The 18,243-nt window shown below is 41.5% G+C and overlaps 1 protein-coding gene across 2 annotated transcripts in view; it reads right to left on the bottom strand.

The window, feature by feature from the left end:
• The window catches only part of C9 (complement C9), an 80,145-nt gene that overhangs the window by 7,857 nt on the left and 54,045 nt on the right, over window positions 1–18,243 (bottom strand). The window contains exons 6-10 of one of the 2 annotated variants that reach the window (XM_029578302.1): window positions 17,803–18,024; window positions 16,349–16,589; window positions 8,790–8,864; window positions 2,498–2,626; window positions 32–210 (exon numbers count right to left, since the gene is read on the bottom strand). In XM_029578302.1, coding sequence (XP_029434162.1) covers window positions 32–210; window positions 2,498–2,626; window positions 8,790–8,864; window positions 16,349–16,589; window positions 17,803–18,024 — 846 coding nt within the window. The remainder of the gene's footprint in view (window positions 1–31; window positions 211–2,497; window positions 2,627–8,789; window positions 8,865–16,348; window positions 16,590–17,802; window positions 18,025–18,243) is intronic. The other variant, XM_029578312.1, reaches the window with a different exon arrangement.

Genomic DNA, 18,243 nt, shown 5'->3' with positions numbered 1-18,243 from the left:
ACCTTTCCTCCTCCCAAAACAATGAACTTACCTTCTGCTTTATTAGCACGGGGCCATCTGCCAAAGAGGAGGCCCACTGCACATAATCATTCACATCCACCACCTTATACTCCTTTGTCATTTTTTCCTTCAGTGTAGTTGCAAAAGCTATGGTCCCCCCATCGATAAATGAGATGATTTTGTCAATAAGTGCCGACTGTGGGTTTTCACCTGGGGAAAGATGGAGAAATGAGCTAAACTCTGAGACTGGTACCCCCTTCCCTCAATCTTTCATATTACTTAGAATCAATGAAGCAACTTAATCAAAGTTACATCACGCCAAACCAGATGTGACATTTTTGGGGAAAGGATATACAAATATTTTTCTACAAAGTGTACTTATTTATTTTAATTTTTATCCCAGTTTTTAACAATAGCGCAAAGTGGATTCCAAATAAAAGCCAATCTAAAAGAAAAAAAAGAACATTTAAAATCAATGTACATAATTTACAAAATTAGTTACTATAAATTCCATAAATTAATTTTAAATGCTCTTTTTTTCCCCTTTCCCCTTCAGAGGGAAGTTGGAACTTCTTTTCTGTAGAGGCAGGAGAGTAATTTGAGAACACCGTGCGTAAAGGCAAAGTCTGCATGGACCTGCTATGTACGTACTTTACCGGTAATTTTCAAAGCCACTGAATGCATATAACATCACTTTGAAAATACTGGAGTACAATCCCCCGTAGTATGCACACAAATTATGCACAGGAAGCAGCACCTGCTTCTAGGGGTACATAATTTCTGGGTGTAAACATACGTGCAGGCTTTTGAAAATCCAAAAGTCTACGTGCGAGTCCTATCCCCAGTTCTGCTCTCTGGAACATCTACCGAGAGTGTACATAAAAGTACACATGTAATTGGGTTACGTGAGCACATCAGGTTTTATGCTCATAAGAGGCTTTGAAAATTAACCCTTGATGATCCGCCATGAACTGGTAAGATGGCGGACTATAAATTTTGTGATAAATAAATAAATAAATGATCACACACCCACTCCCCCCCCCCAACAATCAATATCAGAGGTATTCTTATATAATATATTACCTATTATATGATCTTATATTATTTAACATCAATAGGTTTGTCTGGCTAACTTTTGAATGATCAAAAGATAATCGAAAGGGGAACCTTATGGTTCACTCACTGTGAAACTTCATATCATTATAATGCTAAATTATTATAACTTATAGGGTATTTTTGTTGTTTAATGCTAGTTAATAAACCTACACGCCAAGTGGAAATCCCTTTATTCAATATTTTAAGAAATGTTTGAAAAATGTTTTGTGACGGGTTGGAAAGGTCTCATGTTACCATGTAGGCAACTCTGCCTTATTCAAGCATATTATAATCATAGACTCACCAACCTCCTCCATTTTTTATATGTGCATATGTGTGAATTTGTGTTATTAAAATATATGTGAATATATGTGAATTTGTGTTATTAAAATTTCAATGATCTTCTTCCATATTCAAAATTATAGATGACATCCGGCAAATATCTCTTGTTCTGACAACAAAAAGGAGAGAAGGAACCTGCAGATTTTCAGTATCCAGAGGAGAGGAAGAAGTTGGGATGGGCCCCCTATAGGCCCATGAATATCTATCACAGATTTGGAGAAGAGGCGTAACAGGAGTATCATTCTGATACTGGAAGGGAGAAGAGGACTATACTTGGTGCTGTTCAGGTACTTTGAGGAATGGAAGGATTTCAGAGGAGAAAACTACATGGAGAGATAGGAGATAAATGACTAAAACGGATTTCACCTTTAATACTTCACCAAGACTGGGAAGGAAGTATAAAGCTTGCCCTATGCCAATATGATGGGAGAAACATCAGATTAAAGACTGAACCTTAAGCAAGACTGTGAGAAGTCACAAAAGTACACATGTAGCTTCCAGTATGCTTTCTGCTGCAAAGTGACGTTAGCGCTTATCAGTGCTGTAAACAAGAACGGTAAACTGGGACTTGAATGAATGCAATGCAAGGGCCTTGAACGTAATCTTTCCCCCAGCACAGGTAGCTCCTGAATATTATAACATGTTAGCATTAAGAGAAGTTTTACCACCTCTGCTACCACTATCCGGGTAAGACCAGCCCAGGGGTTACAATAAAAAATGGTAAGTAAATTGCAAAGTGAAGATGCCATTTTATTGGACTAGTTTAATGCAATTATTAGTCCAATAAAGCTGCAGCTTGTATCCTGATTTCTGTATCTGATGTTTTGAGATAGAAAGATATGGCCAGATTATTAAAAGTGGATTTTTTTTCCCCACATAGGCAAAAGAACAGGAGAAAGGTTTTAATAATGCAAGTCTATATCTAGGCCTCTTTACAGGTTTTTCCATGTTTCCTAAAAGGAAGATAAAATGAAATGGAAGTTTTTAAAGGGTGTAGTGAGGGGAGATAGAGGGATAGAAGGATAGGTCAGCTAGGAAATGAAGCTCCATGGTTACTCACCGGTTGTCCTAGAACCCAGATCATCACACTTAGGGTTGTTAACTTTAGCTTTAATATCCACAAATTCGTTTGTCAACTGTACATTAAGATTAAATCCCAGACACTCTGTTACTTCTCTTGATGTCATTTCTGTAAATATACAACAAATGTAGAAATTAAAAAAAAAAAAAAGTAATGGAATCATAATAATCTAAGGAAAGAAAATTCCATGGACCATCTGTATCCAGAGAGCATCTATTATGCAGCACTGTACTCAACCAGAGAGCTTTTAACCAGGAATAGATTAAACTATCTAAGTCAGGGGAAGGCAGCTCCAGTCCTAGAGTGCCACAACCAGGTCTGGTTCTCAGGACATCCACAATGAATATGCATGAGATACATTTGCATACAATAGAAACAATGTATGTAATTATATCTCATGCATAGTCACTGTGATTAGCCTGAAAACCAGACCTTTTTGTGGCATTGCAGGACTGGAACTGCCTACTCCTGATACAGATGCTGATCTTCGCTTAGACCTGTGTATTTGGATTTTTTTTAGAGGATTAAAATTACAGGCAGAACAGGGTGGTCACACACACAGGAGATGCCACTATGGTCCCGAAGCCCTATGCAATTGCACAATTGCTCCTGGTACTTCTCAAACAACAGGGGGCGGGGGGCGATTCGGAGCATTCTGTGCAGTCCATGAGTGTGCTAAATTTGTCACAATGTGTACTCACTCCTATGGAAATAAGAGTTTTGGAGAGGGGCTTATCTTTTGTGCCTTCTCCCCAATATGACCTCTATAATTTTGAGGATGTTCGTTTTGATTTGTCTGATTACTAAAATTAAGATGGTTCTTTCGGAATGCTAATCCCTTAACAGCAGATTCTTCAGTAGTAGAGTATCTAAGACTCCTATGGTTACTATAGATCCTTTAATTTTGGCCTTTGAACGATTAGTGTAATGTGATTTACAGAGCTTTGAAAATCAGGGTTTAACAATCTGTTATAAAATTTGACAATGCAGGAACGTAAGGCTGTGCATTTTTAATCTACGGACCAAAGTATTGTTATAAAACCAGCAGACAAGGGGAAATATACAGTTATTATGGACTGTGATTTCAATGTAAGTGAGGTTTGTAGTCAGTTATCTGATTCTACATATTATTTGAAGTTATCAGAGGATCAGAGTGTGATACTTATGGCAGAAATTTTGGAGGTTATCTCTGATGCCTTATTAACATTCATATATTACTAAAAAAGAGGCTAAGTTCTTGGTGGAACCAAATCCAGTGATTGCTACTTTTTACGTGTTACCAAAGATCCATAAATCTGTTATTCATCCACTGGGGCATCAGATTATTGCGGGCATAGATTCTATTTTAGAACCCTTACCCAGTTTTGTGGATACATTTTTGCCTCCTTTTGTTTCTCAAGTACGTTCCTATATCTGTGACTCTTCTCACTTTCGGGGTCGGCACATCCATTAGGAGGCAGAAAAGAGTAGCCATGTGGGGCCGCAAGTGGAGCCCATCCTGCTCACAGCCAAGAGGATCAATGATGTGGTATCAGGCCGTGAGCGGAGCCTATCCACTTTGTGGCCGGGAGGATCGGAGATTGGATGGGCCACGAGTGAAGCCCATCATACTTGCCAACGAGAGGAGAAGAGACTTGGTGAGTCGCTTATGGCAGAAGAAAAAGAAAGAGGCCTGGGAATGGCCAAAGACAGAAGAGATAGACTGGGGAGAACTGGGGGCAGTACCCATATGCCTGCAGAAAGAAGGAGAAACCAAGAGAGCCTGTGAGCCAGAGAGAGTTTGAAATGGGGTGTGTGTGTGTATGTGTGTGTGTATATGTGAGGGTGCCTCTATTTGTATATGTATGTGAGATAGAGAGACGGAGCCTGTGTGAGCGAGTGAGGGTTCTTATGTGTGTGTGTGTGAGAGAGAAAGGGAGCCTGTGTAAGGGTGTATATGTCAGAAAGAGATGGAGCCTGAGTAAAGATGTGTGTGTGTGTGTGTGTGTGTGTGTGTATGTATGTATGTGTGGCAACTGACAGAATGTCTGTATGAGGCAGTGTATGAGAAAGAGACAGAGGGAAGATATGTGTGTGAGAGAAAGAGGGAGTCTCTATGACAGAATGTGTATGTGAGTGAGAGAGAATGAACATGTATCAAGAGGCCGTCAATAAAGAGTGGGTGGCTCACCAGAATGACGGCTACTGCCTGGAGATAATACCCTTATTCAATAAACATACACATGGTTACTGTGACTCCAACATCACTCTAAGCTACAACAGCAAGAGGAAATGTGGAAAAAAGGATTCGCACTCACAAAGTGGGGAGTAGCTGGCTTGTTACGGCGGTTACTACCCCAAACCAAATAAGCCTGATACTTCACTTTCAATACATATCCAGCATAGCTCTCTGCTTCAACGGCAGGGGAGAAGAAAAACTGATACTTCACGCATAGCTCTCTGCTTCAACGGCAGGGGAGAAGAAAAACTGATACTTCACGCATATCCAGCATAGCTCTCTGCTTCAACGGCAGGGGAGAAGAAAAAAGGATTCGCACTCACAAAGCGGGGAGTAGCTGGCTTGTTACGGCGGTTACTACCCCAAACCAAATAAGCCTGATACTTCACTTTCAATGCATATCCTGCTTCAACCGCAGGGGAGAAGAAAAACTGATACTTCACGCATATCCAGCATAGCTCTCTACTTCAACGGCAGGGGAGAAGAAAAACTGATACTACACGCATATCCAGCATAGCTCCCTGCTTCAACGGCAGGGGAGAAGAAAAACAACCAATAAGGGCTGAATAACACAGTCTGGGTAAAACAAATAAACATGGGTGTAGCTTGCTTATTGCGGCGGTTACTACCCCTACTACCCCTAACTAATCAAGCTTGATATTTCACTTGGTTGCAGCTCCATCACTGCTCTCTACATTAATGGTGGGGGTGGAAGGGAAATAGAACCAAAGAGCTAAGAGAAACAGATAAGTATGAGAAAAAAATGTGAAGCTTGCTGGGCAGACTGGATGGGCCGTTTGGTCTTCTTCTGCCGTCATTTCTATGTTTCTATGTTTCTATGTTTCTATGTTTCTATGAGAAAGGGAGATCCTGTGTTTGTGTGAGAGAGAGAATGAATGTGTATAATTATGTGTGTATTTTTTTATTATTTTTTAAATTTTCTCTTTATTAAAGTTTTACAACATAAAGTAATAACATTCTGTTAAGGAAATTTGAGTGTGTAATTTAACCAACTTTCCATATTAAATGAATATATATTCTTATACAGGAAAAAATAATTTTTCATACAACACTTCCCATCATCATAGAGGAAATTAGGGAGGGGAGCGGAAAAGGGGGGAAAAAAAAGAGGAGAATTTTCTCATATATTTTTTAAGAAAATATATGAAGCCTGAATGTATCCCAACTTCATTCTCAAATAGATCCACCGCCACTCAAGCTGATAACAGGTTCATGCTTTCTAGCTATCAGGAAATCCCTAACATCAAAGAAAATATATGTATTGCACCCCAACTTCACTATACATTTGCATGGGTATTTTAATAAAAAACTTTCCCCTAAAGAAATAACTTCAGGTTTTAATTCTAGAAAAGCCTTACAGTGTAATTGGGTGGCTAGATCAGGGTAGGCTCTTACCAGACCCCCTAGAAATGGCTTATCCATACATTGAAAATAGGGACACATTACTATATTCGTCATATTTTTTTTTTAATTGTATTTTTATTGAATTTTTACATTCTAAGATACATAACACAGATGTTCAATTAGTTACAGAAGAACAAACTTTAAAATTATATAACTAGCATACCGTGTTGTCTTAATCATAGCAATCATAAGAAAAGAAAGAGATGGTTGAGGAAAAAATAAAGTTAAGGGAGCAGAATATGACATCAAAAATCAAATTCAAGTTTGTGTCAAGATTCACCCACTTTTACTACAATACCAGCTCAATGAAGGATTTTTAGGACTGGTTAACAAGATATGATCTTAACTGTTCTGGTTGATTGAAAACATGTCTCACTTCCTGATTAATAATAATACAACGACACGGATATCTTAATATAAATTTAGCCCCTTTTGTAAAACATCTCCTCTCATCAACAGAAATTTCTTTCTCCTGACTTGTGTTTCACGTGCTATATCCGGGAATATCCTTACATTTTGACCATAACATTTCACATTCTGATATCAAAAATACGTTCTCAATACATTATCTCTTTCTGATATAAAAGGAAATTGAACTATGAGAATGGCTCTTGATGTTATGGTAGTTTCAAAAGATTTTTCTAAAAATTCAGATTTCAAGTTGTCAGCTTGGTTATCTTGACCTTGATCTTGTTGGTTCTCTAATCCCAAATATTGAGGTATATAGTATATCCTAGATATGGCTGGTATAGTATCTTTTGTATACTTCAGGATATTAATCAGGTAACTTTTAAATAGATCGAACGGAGAGGTTTTAGGGAAATTTAATATCCTTAAATTACCATTTCTAATTTGATTTTCCAATACTTCTAACTTGTTCAAATGAGTTTTATCTGACTTAATTAGATTTACCTGTACCAGCTCTAATTCTTTTATTTTATTCTCAGCTGAACTAACTGAAAGATCTAATTTTTCTACTTTCGACTGTAAACAAACGTTCTTATTTAAGACATCATGAACCATAATAGTTAAATTATTAAGAGATTTCTGGCTGCATTGAAAACAACATCGTTCCAATTTCTTCAAGAGAGAAAGTCTTCGGTGTTATTAGAGGCATATCTATTAAAGATTTCACTTGATAAACTCCACTTCCTTCCTCCATTGGAGCCTTCCCGGTCACATCAAAATGAGAAGAGAACACACCATTTTGTTCCCTGAAGCCTTGGCAAGGGCTTTCCGAGGATATAACTCCTCTCTGGTCAGAAAATGGTGAAAAGTCTATTCTCAGTTTGGGATCCTCTGAGAGGGGTATTCTTTCCGGTAGGTGGCTCTGGTGTTGCTGGTGCTCCAGGGGTCAAAGATGTTTCAATGGTCTGAGGGGAGATCCCCTGCTCCTGGACCTTCCCCTCTGCGACCTCACTTACTGGAGTTATTGTGGGAACTTTTGCAAAACAGTCAGCGATAGTTGGCTGTTTATCTAACGCATTTGGTGTTGAGGACATATCTCGCAGCTTAGCCTTCCTCTTTGTGTGCAGCATTACAAAGAGAAAGGACTACAGCCACACTTAAAAGAGGCAAAACTTATATAAAGAAAAGAGAATATTACCGTTGACTTCTTGCTGGCTTGACACAGTTAAACCTTTTTATCTTCTTCCAACAATCTCATGGCAGCTGTTAGAAAAAGTACAGAATAACCTCTTGAACCCAATCGAATCCAAGCGAAGCCAAGCAAAGCTGCACGCCCCTTAGGTGCGCGTGGCTTTGGCAGTGTGCCAGCGGCTGCGGTGTGGTGCGCCGCAAGGACGCCGGTTTTATAGGCGTCTCCCTCGACTCCTCCCTCCGTCAGGACAGTAAAGGAAATTTGAATAGTAGTTAAAGTTCCGGGTTTGCGCTCAGGCAGAATCCGGCGTGATGGTATCAGCTGCAAATGGGGAGCCGCAAGGACGCCGGTTTTATAGGCGTCTCCCTCGACTCCTCCCTCCGACGTCAGGACAGTAAAGGAAATTTGAATAGTAGGTAAAGTTCCGGGTTTGCGCTCAGGCAGAATCCGGCGTGATGGTATCAGCTGCCATTCAAGTCATATTTTAAGCAAAATGTCACAAGTAGTGTTATAACTTCTTCTTGAGATTCTTCCAAATATTGGGCAAGGTTGGATAGGTTCTCCACAGGATGAATGATAGGTGGACTCTGCTTGTGAGCCAGGAAAATTGCCTTCTTAATCACAGGAAGTTTATCTGGGGGTATTTTTACTATATCCCCCAGATATTTTTTCAGGGTTATTTCAATCAGTTCTCCTTTGATCTTAAGAAAATTTAACATCCGCAAATTTAAATGACGAAATGAATTTTCCAGAAACTCCATTTTCCTACTTGAGGCCAAACGCTCACGTATGATTACCGCAGTTGTATTTTTTAAGGTTTTCACCTCCTCCTCCAACCTTTGAATAGCAGTACATTCTTCCACCAATATGTTTTGATGGTCTTGGGCAACTGTATCCAATTTCTGTGAAATGCCCTGCAATCGCTGGAACTGTTCCTGAAAAGTAGTGGCAAGGCCTACCTCCAAGTCCCATAGGGATTCTAGCGTTACAACTGCTGGTTTAATTATCACCACAGGGCTTTGACTCACCCCTCTGACTCCAGCCACTTGATCTTCTTTTCTCCCTGCCAACGGCAGTTCGTCTCCAACAACTCCTCTCCCCACCTCAGAGAAATTCAGAGAAATTCAGGTCAAAATCCACACACTCTCAAGACTAACACCGCTGGCTCCATCCAGCCGAGGTTGTCCGGTAGGTCCCCTCCTATTTCCCCGGCATCTGTGGTGCCTCTTGAGGAGGAAGCTATGAGCAGTTGATGTGGATCCAGAGGGCTTAAGGTTATTTCCCCCGGTGAGAACAGAGCTCCTTCTCTCTGTTCCACCAACGGGGAGCGACACCCTCACTTCTGCAACAAACTCCTGAATCGAGCGCTGATCGATTGGAGGGTCAGAGTTGGGTGGAAAAACTCTAACCCTACCTTTTTTTTTGTGCAGCATGATAAAGAAAATTTAGGTACATTTTTCAAACAGCACAGAGCAATCGAGAGAAGCTTCCATTCAGGCAGCCATATTGGATCCGCCCCAAGTATGTGTATATGAGAGAGAAAGGAGAAAGTTTGTGCACAACTCCTCCCATTCCCCACCCTGTCAACTAATGCACAACAAACTCAGGGCATCTGGAAATCAAACCTTCCCAGGTATGGTGAGTGGTTCATTTTATATCCTTGTTAGTTTTAATCTTCGAGTGTTAATATTTGATGTGTGCGCTGTTTTTCAATTTTTGTTTTGTAGTTGGAACATTTTTATTTTTTAATTTTTTTATGAGTTTTTAATTATTGGATGTCATTCTATTTGTCTGCTAGTTTGAAATATTCCTTTTACTATTATTGGATGTTTTATATTTCTTCATTTTATTGTTTGATATTTTATGAACAATGTCAGTGCTTCTATTTTCCCATTATTGTCCTACATCCAGAATCTAGTGACATGGATTCCAGTTCAGTTTTTGTAAGCACATTTTTAATTTTTTTCTTATGGTCTCTTTATTCTGTATATGGTGAGGTTTAGTCTGTGTTCTGCATGTATAGTCAAACTTGAGGTATTTTGTTAGCGTGTAGGGCTCTATAGCAGCTGGGCTTGTTCTGTTTTCTGCTAGAAGGTGTACTGGTGTTTTAGGGCCTAGTGTAATATTTACAGCATTGCATTTTCATAAGTAGGATTGTTACTATTTGAGTGCTGGTACTTAGTGCTGTTTTGGTATGGGAGATTTCCTATATTGTAATTGTAATTCACTTTACTCATGGCTTTGAGTACCAAGCCTACACCCAACAAGCATTACAATAGATCTAATACCATATAGGTTCCAAGTGAAATTTTTGCCTTTTAGCAGAGTTTTCTGGTTGACATACAATATATATATTATACTTACATACTTTAAATGTCCTTTTTCATGTAAAATCTATTATTATAAATATATAATTTTTAATTGTGTTTGGGCTGGGGGAGGGGAGGTCGGGACTGGGGCTGGGGGGGGGGGGGGTGTGGGTGTGGTACTAGGCAGAAGGCTCGCCTAGAGTGCCTAATATCCTTGCACCATCCCTGCTCACTTTATTGAGCTCCTGCAGAAACTGGGGAACTTCTACTGGCTACTCTAAATATTGAGTTCTTGTACTCAAATATCCTCCAAGCAGGTGCCATTAAAATAGTTTGACGCTTTGAATAAATACATTGAGTATTCATGGGTGCCGACTGTTTTTTAGCTTCATAGTCCCTTACTAGGAATTCTTTTTGGGTGAATTTTCTCAGCAGATCAAAGGGATAGTGATGTGGGCTACTATGGCCTCCGACATCGCATGTCTTTATGTTTAATTTTTTGAGTCTACTTTTTTGTATAACTCCTGTTATTGGTCTCAGGTCATCATATGGTTACGCTATATTGATGATCTTTTTTTTTGCTGTGACATGGTAATGAGGTTTCTTTTTTAAGCTTTTTTGAATATATGAACTTGTCTGACCCTAATTTACATTTTTCATATGTAGTCTATTCATTCTTGGTGGCTTTTTGGATATATAGATATCACGGTCAGAGAATGGTTTTGAAATTACTTTACATAGGAAGACAATGGACTCTAATTCTTTTCTGTGTTTTGATACTGTAGTTGTCATCCAGGGAACATGAAGAAGGATATACTAGTCAGCTGCATTGGGCATGCTCTTCTTTGGAAGAATTTGAACCTCAGGTAAAAATAATGCAAGCGACTTTCTTAGAGCAAGGGTATCAACATAATGTGGTTATGCGGGCATATAACGGCCCACTTTTGTGACTGAAAGTGGTTATTGAAAACAAAAATGGTGGTTGCTTCGGATCAGGTGGTTTGTGTTCTCCCGCCTAGTCCATTGACTCATTAACATGGTAAAAATTAGGGATGTGAATCGTGTCCTCGATCGTCTTAACGATCGATTTCGGCTGGGAGGGGGAGGGAATCGTATTGTTGCCGTTTGGGGGGGTAAAATATCGTGAAAAATCGTTAAAAATCGTGAAAAATCGAAAAATCGAAAAACCGGCACATTAAAACCCCCTAAAACCCACCCCCGACCCTTTAAATTAAATCCCCACCCTCCCGAACCCCCCCCCAAATAACTTAAATAACCTGCGGGTCCAGCGGCGGTCCGGAACGGCAGCGGTCCGGAACGGGCTCCTGCTCTGAATCTTGTCGTCTTCAGCCGGCGCCATTTTCCAAAATGGCGCCGAAAAATGGCGGCGGCCATAGACGAAAAAGATTGGACGGCAGGAGGTCCTTCCGGACCCCCACTGGACTTTTGGCAAGTCTCGTGGGGGTCAGGAGGCCCCCCACAAGCTGGCCAAAAGTTCCTGGAGGTCCAGCGGGGGTCAGGGAGCGATTTCCCGCCGCGAATCGTTTTCGTACGGAAAATGGCGCCGGCAGGAGATCGACTGCAGGAGGTCGTTCAGCGAGGCGCCGGAACCCTCGCTGAACGACCTCCTGCAGTCGATCTCCTGCCGGCGCCATTTTCCGTACGAAAACGATTCGCGGCGGGAAAGCGCTCCCTGACCCCCGCTGGACCTCCAGGAACTTTTGGCCAGCTTGTGGGGGGGCCTCCTGACCCCCACGAGACTTGCCAAAAGTCCAGCGGGGGTCCGGAAGGACCTCCTGCCGTCCAATCTTTTTCGTCTATGGCCGCCGCCATTTTTCGGCGCCATTTTGGAAAATGGCGCCGGCTGAAGACGACAAGATTCAGAGCAGGAGCCCGTTCCGGACCGCTGCCGTTCCGGACCGCCGCTGGACCCGCAGGTTATTTAAGTTATTTGGGGGGGGGTTCGGGAGGGTGGGGGATTTAATTTAAAGGGTCGGGGGTGGGTTTTAGGGGGTTTTAGTGTGCCGGCTCACGATTCTAACGATTTATAACGATAAATCGTTAGAATCTGTATTGTATTGTTTCCATAACGGTTTAAGACGATATTAAAATTATCGGACGATAATTTTAATCGTCCTAAAACGATTCGCATCCCTAGTAAAAATTATAAAATCACACTGGCCTTTACTACGTGAATTTGGGGTATTTTCAAAACACCCTCTTTTGACACAAACAGGCTAGGAACCTGAGGGAGGAATTGGTTTCATTTTTTTTTACCTCTTCCAGTTAATAGAGGTTATGAGGTGAGAGGTGATCCTTGCAGTGTTTGTGCACTTTCATTATTTGTGTCAGAATTTGTTCATCTGATTACCTCTCATAAGTATTTGTTGTGCTCTTTCACTACGTGTCAATCAAGAAATGTTATCTATCTGATTTTATGTCCACTTTGGCAAGAGCGGTTGTCCTTTAAAGAAGTGAATAATTGAACATTGCAGTAATTTGAATGATATTCGTTCTGAGGCTCCTCTTGTCCAGCATTAGCTTGCACTTGGACATTCTTCACAAGGATCTATGGTTCTTTGTTTTGCAACATCTGAATCCCTGTGAAAGGGATTTAAGTTGGTGTTTATTAAGATCTGAACAAATGTGGGTTTTCTATTTAGATTCTGTGGTACCTACCTAATGGATTTTTCTATAAAAAGTTTTTTTTATATTGATTATTTTATAATGGTGTTTCCTTCATTTTGGATTAGTTTTATCTGTTTGATTTGGATGTGGGCTTGGTGTTTTTTCCTCACAATGTTGAGGGTGATTTTTGATTGGTTAATTTAATTTTGTTTAAAGAGTATTGATTGGTTGGTTCTAAACCTTGTGAGGTTTAAATAGACATGAAGAAGGAGAAGTTGGTGTAACCCAACATCATTTTGTAATGCTTGATGAAGCAGAGAGAATGTTCTGCTTGCCCTCTTTCCAGCTCTAGTCTTGGTGACCTCATGACTCAGCAAATCCCGGCCTCACTCTACACTCTGGGCCTTGTCATTGAGTCTGCTCAGCTCATTGCTTGGCCCCTCATCTCTGTATTCCTTATGGCTTCCCATAGACTTCTGCCTTGTCGCTTTCTAATGCCTTCTCATCTTTGTATGCCTTGTGGCTCTCTGTAGCCTTCTGCTTCGTGGCTTCCTTAGCCTTTCTGTTTCCAAGTTTGCCTTGTGGCTTCTCTAAACCTTCCTGTCTCAAACCTTGCTCTCTGGCTCCCAAGCCTTCCTGTCGTAAGCCTTGCTCCCTAGCTCACAAGCCTACTGTCTCAAGCTTGCCAGTATTAGTAACCTCTGTTTTGTTCCAGGGTTCATCCATGACCTTGGTTCCTGCCTGAGCTCCAGACCCACCAGACATCAGTCTCCAGCCCTGGTCTGCTTCTTCAGTCCTGCCTGACTTCTGCTCCAGCCCTGCAGCCTGTATCCCCAGGCCTGTTCAGCTTCACCTGAGTTCATTCCTCGCCACTCCGGATTCCAGTCCAGCCTTAGATCTCCTCCCTTGTTCAAGTCCTGCTGGCCACCGGAACCCAAGGGCTCAATCTGCGAGGAAGGTGGCTGGAATAGGCTGAAGATCCCCTAATCTAGTCTGCCCCTGGAGTCCTGGACTGTTCCCATGGGGTTTCCCAGCCGAGCTGGGTCATCAACCCTAACATCATCTTCCAATTCAGTCATTCTCATTTCCATCATTAAAATTGTCATTGTCCTTTGGATTCATGACATTTCTGGGAGTTGTATACATATTTTTAAAAATTTTAAAACATATTGATTATGCTTCAAGCTCTTGTCTTCCTAGTTTATTTCCTTATCCCTGATGCTATTCATGATGTGAATAGCATCAGAAAGCAACCAGCAATTTAAATGGTTCAGCTGCTCCCTGGTTAAGCCTTGCTGCAAGTCAGAGTAAGAACTTAAGAACATAAGAATGTGCCATATTCAAGGGTCCAGCAAGCCCAGCATCCTGTTTCCAACAGTGGCCAATCCAGGCCATAAGAACCTGGCAAGTACCCAAAAACTAAGTATATTCCATGTTACCCTTGCTAGTAAAAGCAGTGGTTATTATCTAAGTCAACTTAATTAATAGCAGGTAATGGACTTCTCCTCCAAGTACTTATCCAATCCTTTTTTAAACACAGCTTATCCAATCCTTTTTTAAATACAGCTACACTTTGGGGTAGATTTTAAAAGAAGCGCGATCAGCCTACTTTTGCTTGCGCATCAGACTCAAGCAAAAGTACGCTGGATTTTAGTAGATACGCGCGGAGCCGCGCGTATCCACTAAAATCCTGGATCGGCGCGCGCAAGGCTATCGATTTTGTATAGCCTGCGCGCGCCGAGCCGCGCTGCCTCCCCCCGTTCCCTCCAAGGCCGCTCCGAAATCGGAGCGGCCTCGGAGGGAACTTTCCTTTGCCCTCCCCTCCCCTTACCCTCCCTTCCCCTACCTAACCCACCCACCCGGCCCTGTCTACACCCCCCCCTTACCTTTGTCGGGGGATTTACGCCTCCCGGAGGGAGACGTAAATCCCCGCGCGCCAGCGGGCCTGCTGCGCGCCGGGCCGCGACCTGGGGGCGGGTACGGAGGGCGCGGCCACGCCCCCGGGCCGTAGCCACGCCCCGTACCCGCCCCCAAAACGCTGCCGACACGCCCCCGCAACGCCGCGCGCTCCGGCCCCGCCCCCAACGCGCCCCCCTCCGAGAACCCCGGGACGTACGCGAGTCCCGGGGCTCTGCGCGCGCCGGGAGGCCTATGTAAAATAGGCTTCCCGGCGCGCAGGGCCCTGCTCGCGTAAATCCGCCCGGTTTTGGGCGGATTTACGCGAGCAGGGCTCTGAAAATCCGCCCCTAACTGCACTAACCACATCTTCTGGCAACAAATTCCAGAGTTTAATTGTGCGTTGAGTGAAAAAGAACTTTCTCCGATTAGTTTTAAACGTGCCACATGCTAACTTCATGGAGTGCCCCCTAGTCTTTCTTTTGTCCGAAAGAGTAAATAACTGATTCACCTCTTCTAGACCTCTCATGATTTTAAGCACCTCTATCATATCCCCCCTCAGCCGTCTCTTCTCCAAGCTGAAAAGTCCTAACCTCTTTAGGCTTTCCTCATAGGGGAGCTGTTCCATTCCCTTTATCATTTTGGTCGCCCTTCTCTGTACCTTCTCCATCGCAATTATATCTTTTTTGAGATGCGGCGACCAGAATTGTACATAGTATTCAAGGTGCGGTCTCACCATGGAGCGATACAGAGGCATTATGACATTTTCCGTTTTATTCACCATTCCCTTTCTAATAATTCCCAACATCCTGTTTGCTTTTTTGACTGCCGCAGCACACTGAACAGATGATTTCAATGTGTTATCCACTATGATGCCTAGATCTCTTTCTTGGGTAGTAGCACCTAATATGGAACCTAACATTGTGTAAATATAGCATGGGTTATTTTTCCCTATATGCATCACCTTGCACTTGTCCACATTAAATTTCATCTGCCATTTTGATGCCTAATTTTCCAGTCTCACAAGGTCCTCCTGCAATTTATCACAATCTGCTTGTGATTTAACTACTCTGAACAGTTTTATATCATCTGCAAATTTGATTACCTCACTTGTCGTATTTCTTTCCAGATCATTTATAAATATATTGAAAAGTAAGAGTAACAAAAAAAGGATTAAAGCAAAACACTGTTAAATCAATTTGATGAGCTTGATATCTAGAAAAAATGGGAGGGTAGTGGTGGTATGGAAAGCATGTATTTAGCTGCTTATTTGCAGTGTACACTCCCCTGAAATAGAGTTACTTTTCTCTGGAGTCCTTTTAGATAATTAAAATTGTTTCTTTTATAGATCAGTACTCTAATGAGTTATTGCAAAACTTGTACAGGATAGTTTTATAACTCCCCATATAGTGGCAAAATCTCCATGTACAATGTATACATAGACTTTATCCAGGGTTTTCAAAGCAAATATATGCACGCAAGCTTGCTTTGAAAATCCTTCCCTAATTGGCCAGGTAAGCAGGGAATTCTGCGCATATACCCACTCCAAGCGGAGCATCACGTGTGCTTGATTTTCAAAGCACCACTTAAGTGCTTAAAACAGTGCTTTATGTGCAGAAAGTGCTTTAAGAATCAGGCCCATGAAAATATATTAAAGATTACAGATGCTATTAAGCCATGCCACATGCCTTATGATATTGTATGAGCAGGCAATAATGTAGCTGTCGATATGGCATATTTGAAATGAATCATACCTTTTGCTTGCATGGCGATGCGATCCAACACATAAACGAGTTCATACTTTCCTCCTACACTTCCAGAGACAGTGTAATGTGTTCCATATGTTTCCAGAAAACCAAAGTATTCTCCCTTGTCATAATCAAGGGGAAGGTGTTTAATGTCGTCAATAAAAGTGCTTGTCAGCATGATATCCCGACTTCTCATATGAAATGTCCCTACCTGTATTTGTCCATTCACTTTCAAAAATGACTTGTTCTGCAGAGGTAAGAGGAGAATAACCTTCATAATTTCTTCAGAAGGAAAAGCAAGCAAGAGCAAAACTTGGTGGCCTATGTACAAAATAATTGTGTGCTATGCACTAAAACCCTAGCATGCATGGTAATGATAATCCCATCTCAGAAGACTTTAGTGGGTACGCACTAAAATTAGCATGTACTTGCATGCAAATTAAAAAAAATTCATATGCCACTTGGGCTGTCGTGGGCACATACTAAATATTGTTGTGCACTCTTCTCTACCTGCCATTTAGTGTGCACCTGCTATGCCTAATTTTTAACACTTGCCTCAGACCAGGCATTCATCTTTTCTCATGCATGCTATTGAGATGGCTCAGCAACAGAAGGGATTAGAGATGGAGGAAATGTGGCTGTCGCAACAGGAAGAGGTATGGGAGGCTGGAGAAGAGAGGGAAAGAGCCAGAGGAAGAAATGATAAGAGAAGAGGCTTTGACACACACATGAGTACTTCAAATATAAGCCTGTATATATTTACATGACATAAAATATGATTTTTTTCCCCTAACATTGTTGCATACCTCTAAGTGTGTCAGACACAATGCTGTCAAATAGAAGTAAAGGGCCATTTTATAAGTTCTTCGCTAATGCAATGACTGTGCACAAATGTTTGACTACATGTATTCTAGATCTTACAAGGTCTCAAATAGGACCCAGTGTCAGCAAGACAGGGACTGCAGCGGAGACAAGGCTGCAGCAGGTGAGGAGTAAGTCCCTCAAAGAAGCCATCAAGGGGAAACTCAGCCTCTTCCCACCAAACTTTGCATGTCCCTTCACCACCTTTCCACCTCCAACCTGGGGCCCACCTTTGATGGTTGCTCCTACATGGTGTGGATAGAATGAATGCAGTGGACAGGTCTTCATTCTTAAATACCAACTAATACTAAGTTTTAAAAAAAAATGCTTTTCAAGAACTATTGTTTTAAGTTGGCATTTTTCAAACTAACTTAACCTGATATGAGTTACTTGTTTATAGTTATTATCAGCTACATGGTTTGTCCGTATGAGTGTCTTTTAAAGGACCTATGACCACTCAGAGATGACTCCTTTAATTTCCCGCTGCAAACAGCATAAAAATTGCTGTTTTGTTTTAAATATTCTGGAGGCATAAACGGGGGGGGGGGGGGGGGGGGGGGGGGGGGTGTTAGCAAATATTCTGCTGATGCTCGTCTTACCTGTTGCCTTGAATACTCTTTGATACTGTGTAAACTTTCATTTTTAGATGAATGGAAACCCAAATTGGCAGTTACGTTAGGGACAGATCTTTCTTGTGAATTCGGTATGGTTTTAACGGACAGGTCAATCTCAAAATTTTCTGTATGTTTTTTGGCAATATCGATTATTAACTTCATAGAATCCTCATAAATCTCAGTTGTTAAAGATTTATCAACTCTGGTCTTGAAAAGAAAAGAAAAAACACAAGTTATAAGCATATCATTTATTTAAACAAAACAAAGAACAACAATAGCTTAATCGTACAGGCCTTGTACATTATTTACTGATAGAAAAGGACCGATTAATAGAGATGTGAATCGTGTGATCGATCGACTTAACGATCGATTTCGGCTGGGGGGGAGGAAATCGGATTGTCGCGGTTTTGTTTTTTTAAATATCGT

This window comes from Rhinatrema bivittatum, chromosome 1 (genome assembly GCF_901001135.1).
Source record: "Rhinatrema bivittatum chromosome 1, aRhiBiv1.1, whole genome shotgun sequence".
Taxonomy (NCBI): Eukaryota; Metazoa; Chordata; class Amphibia; order Gymnophiona; family Rhinatrematidae; genus Rhinatrema; species Rhinatrema bivittatum.
The sequence above is the reverse complement of the archived record's forward strand: the minus strand, read 5'-3'. Positions and strand labels throughout refer to the sequence as shown.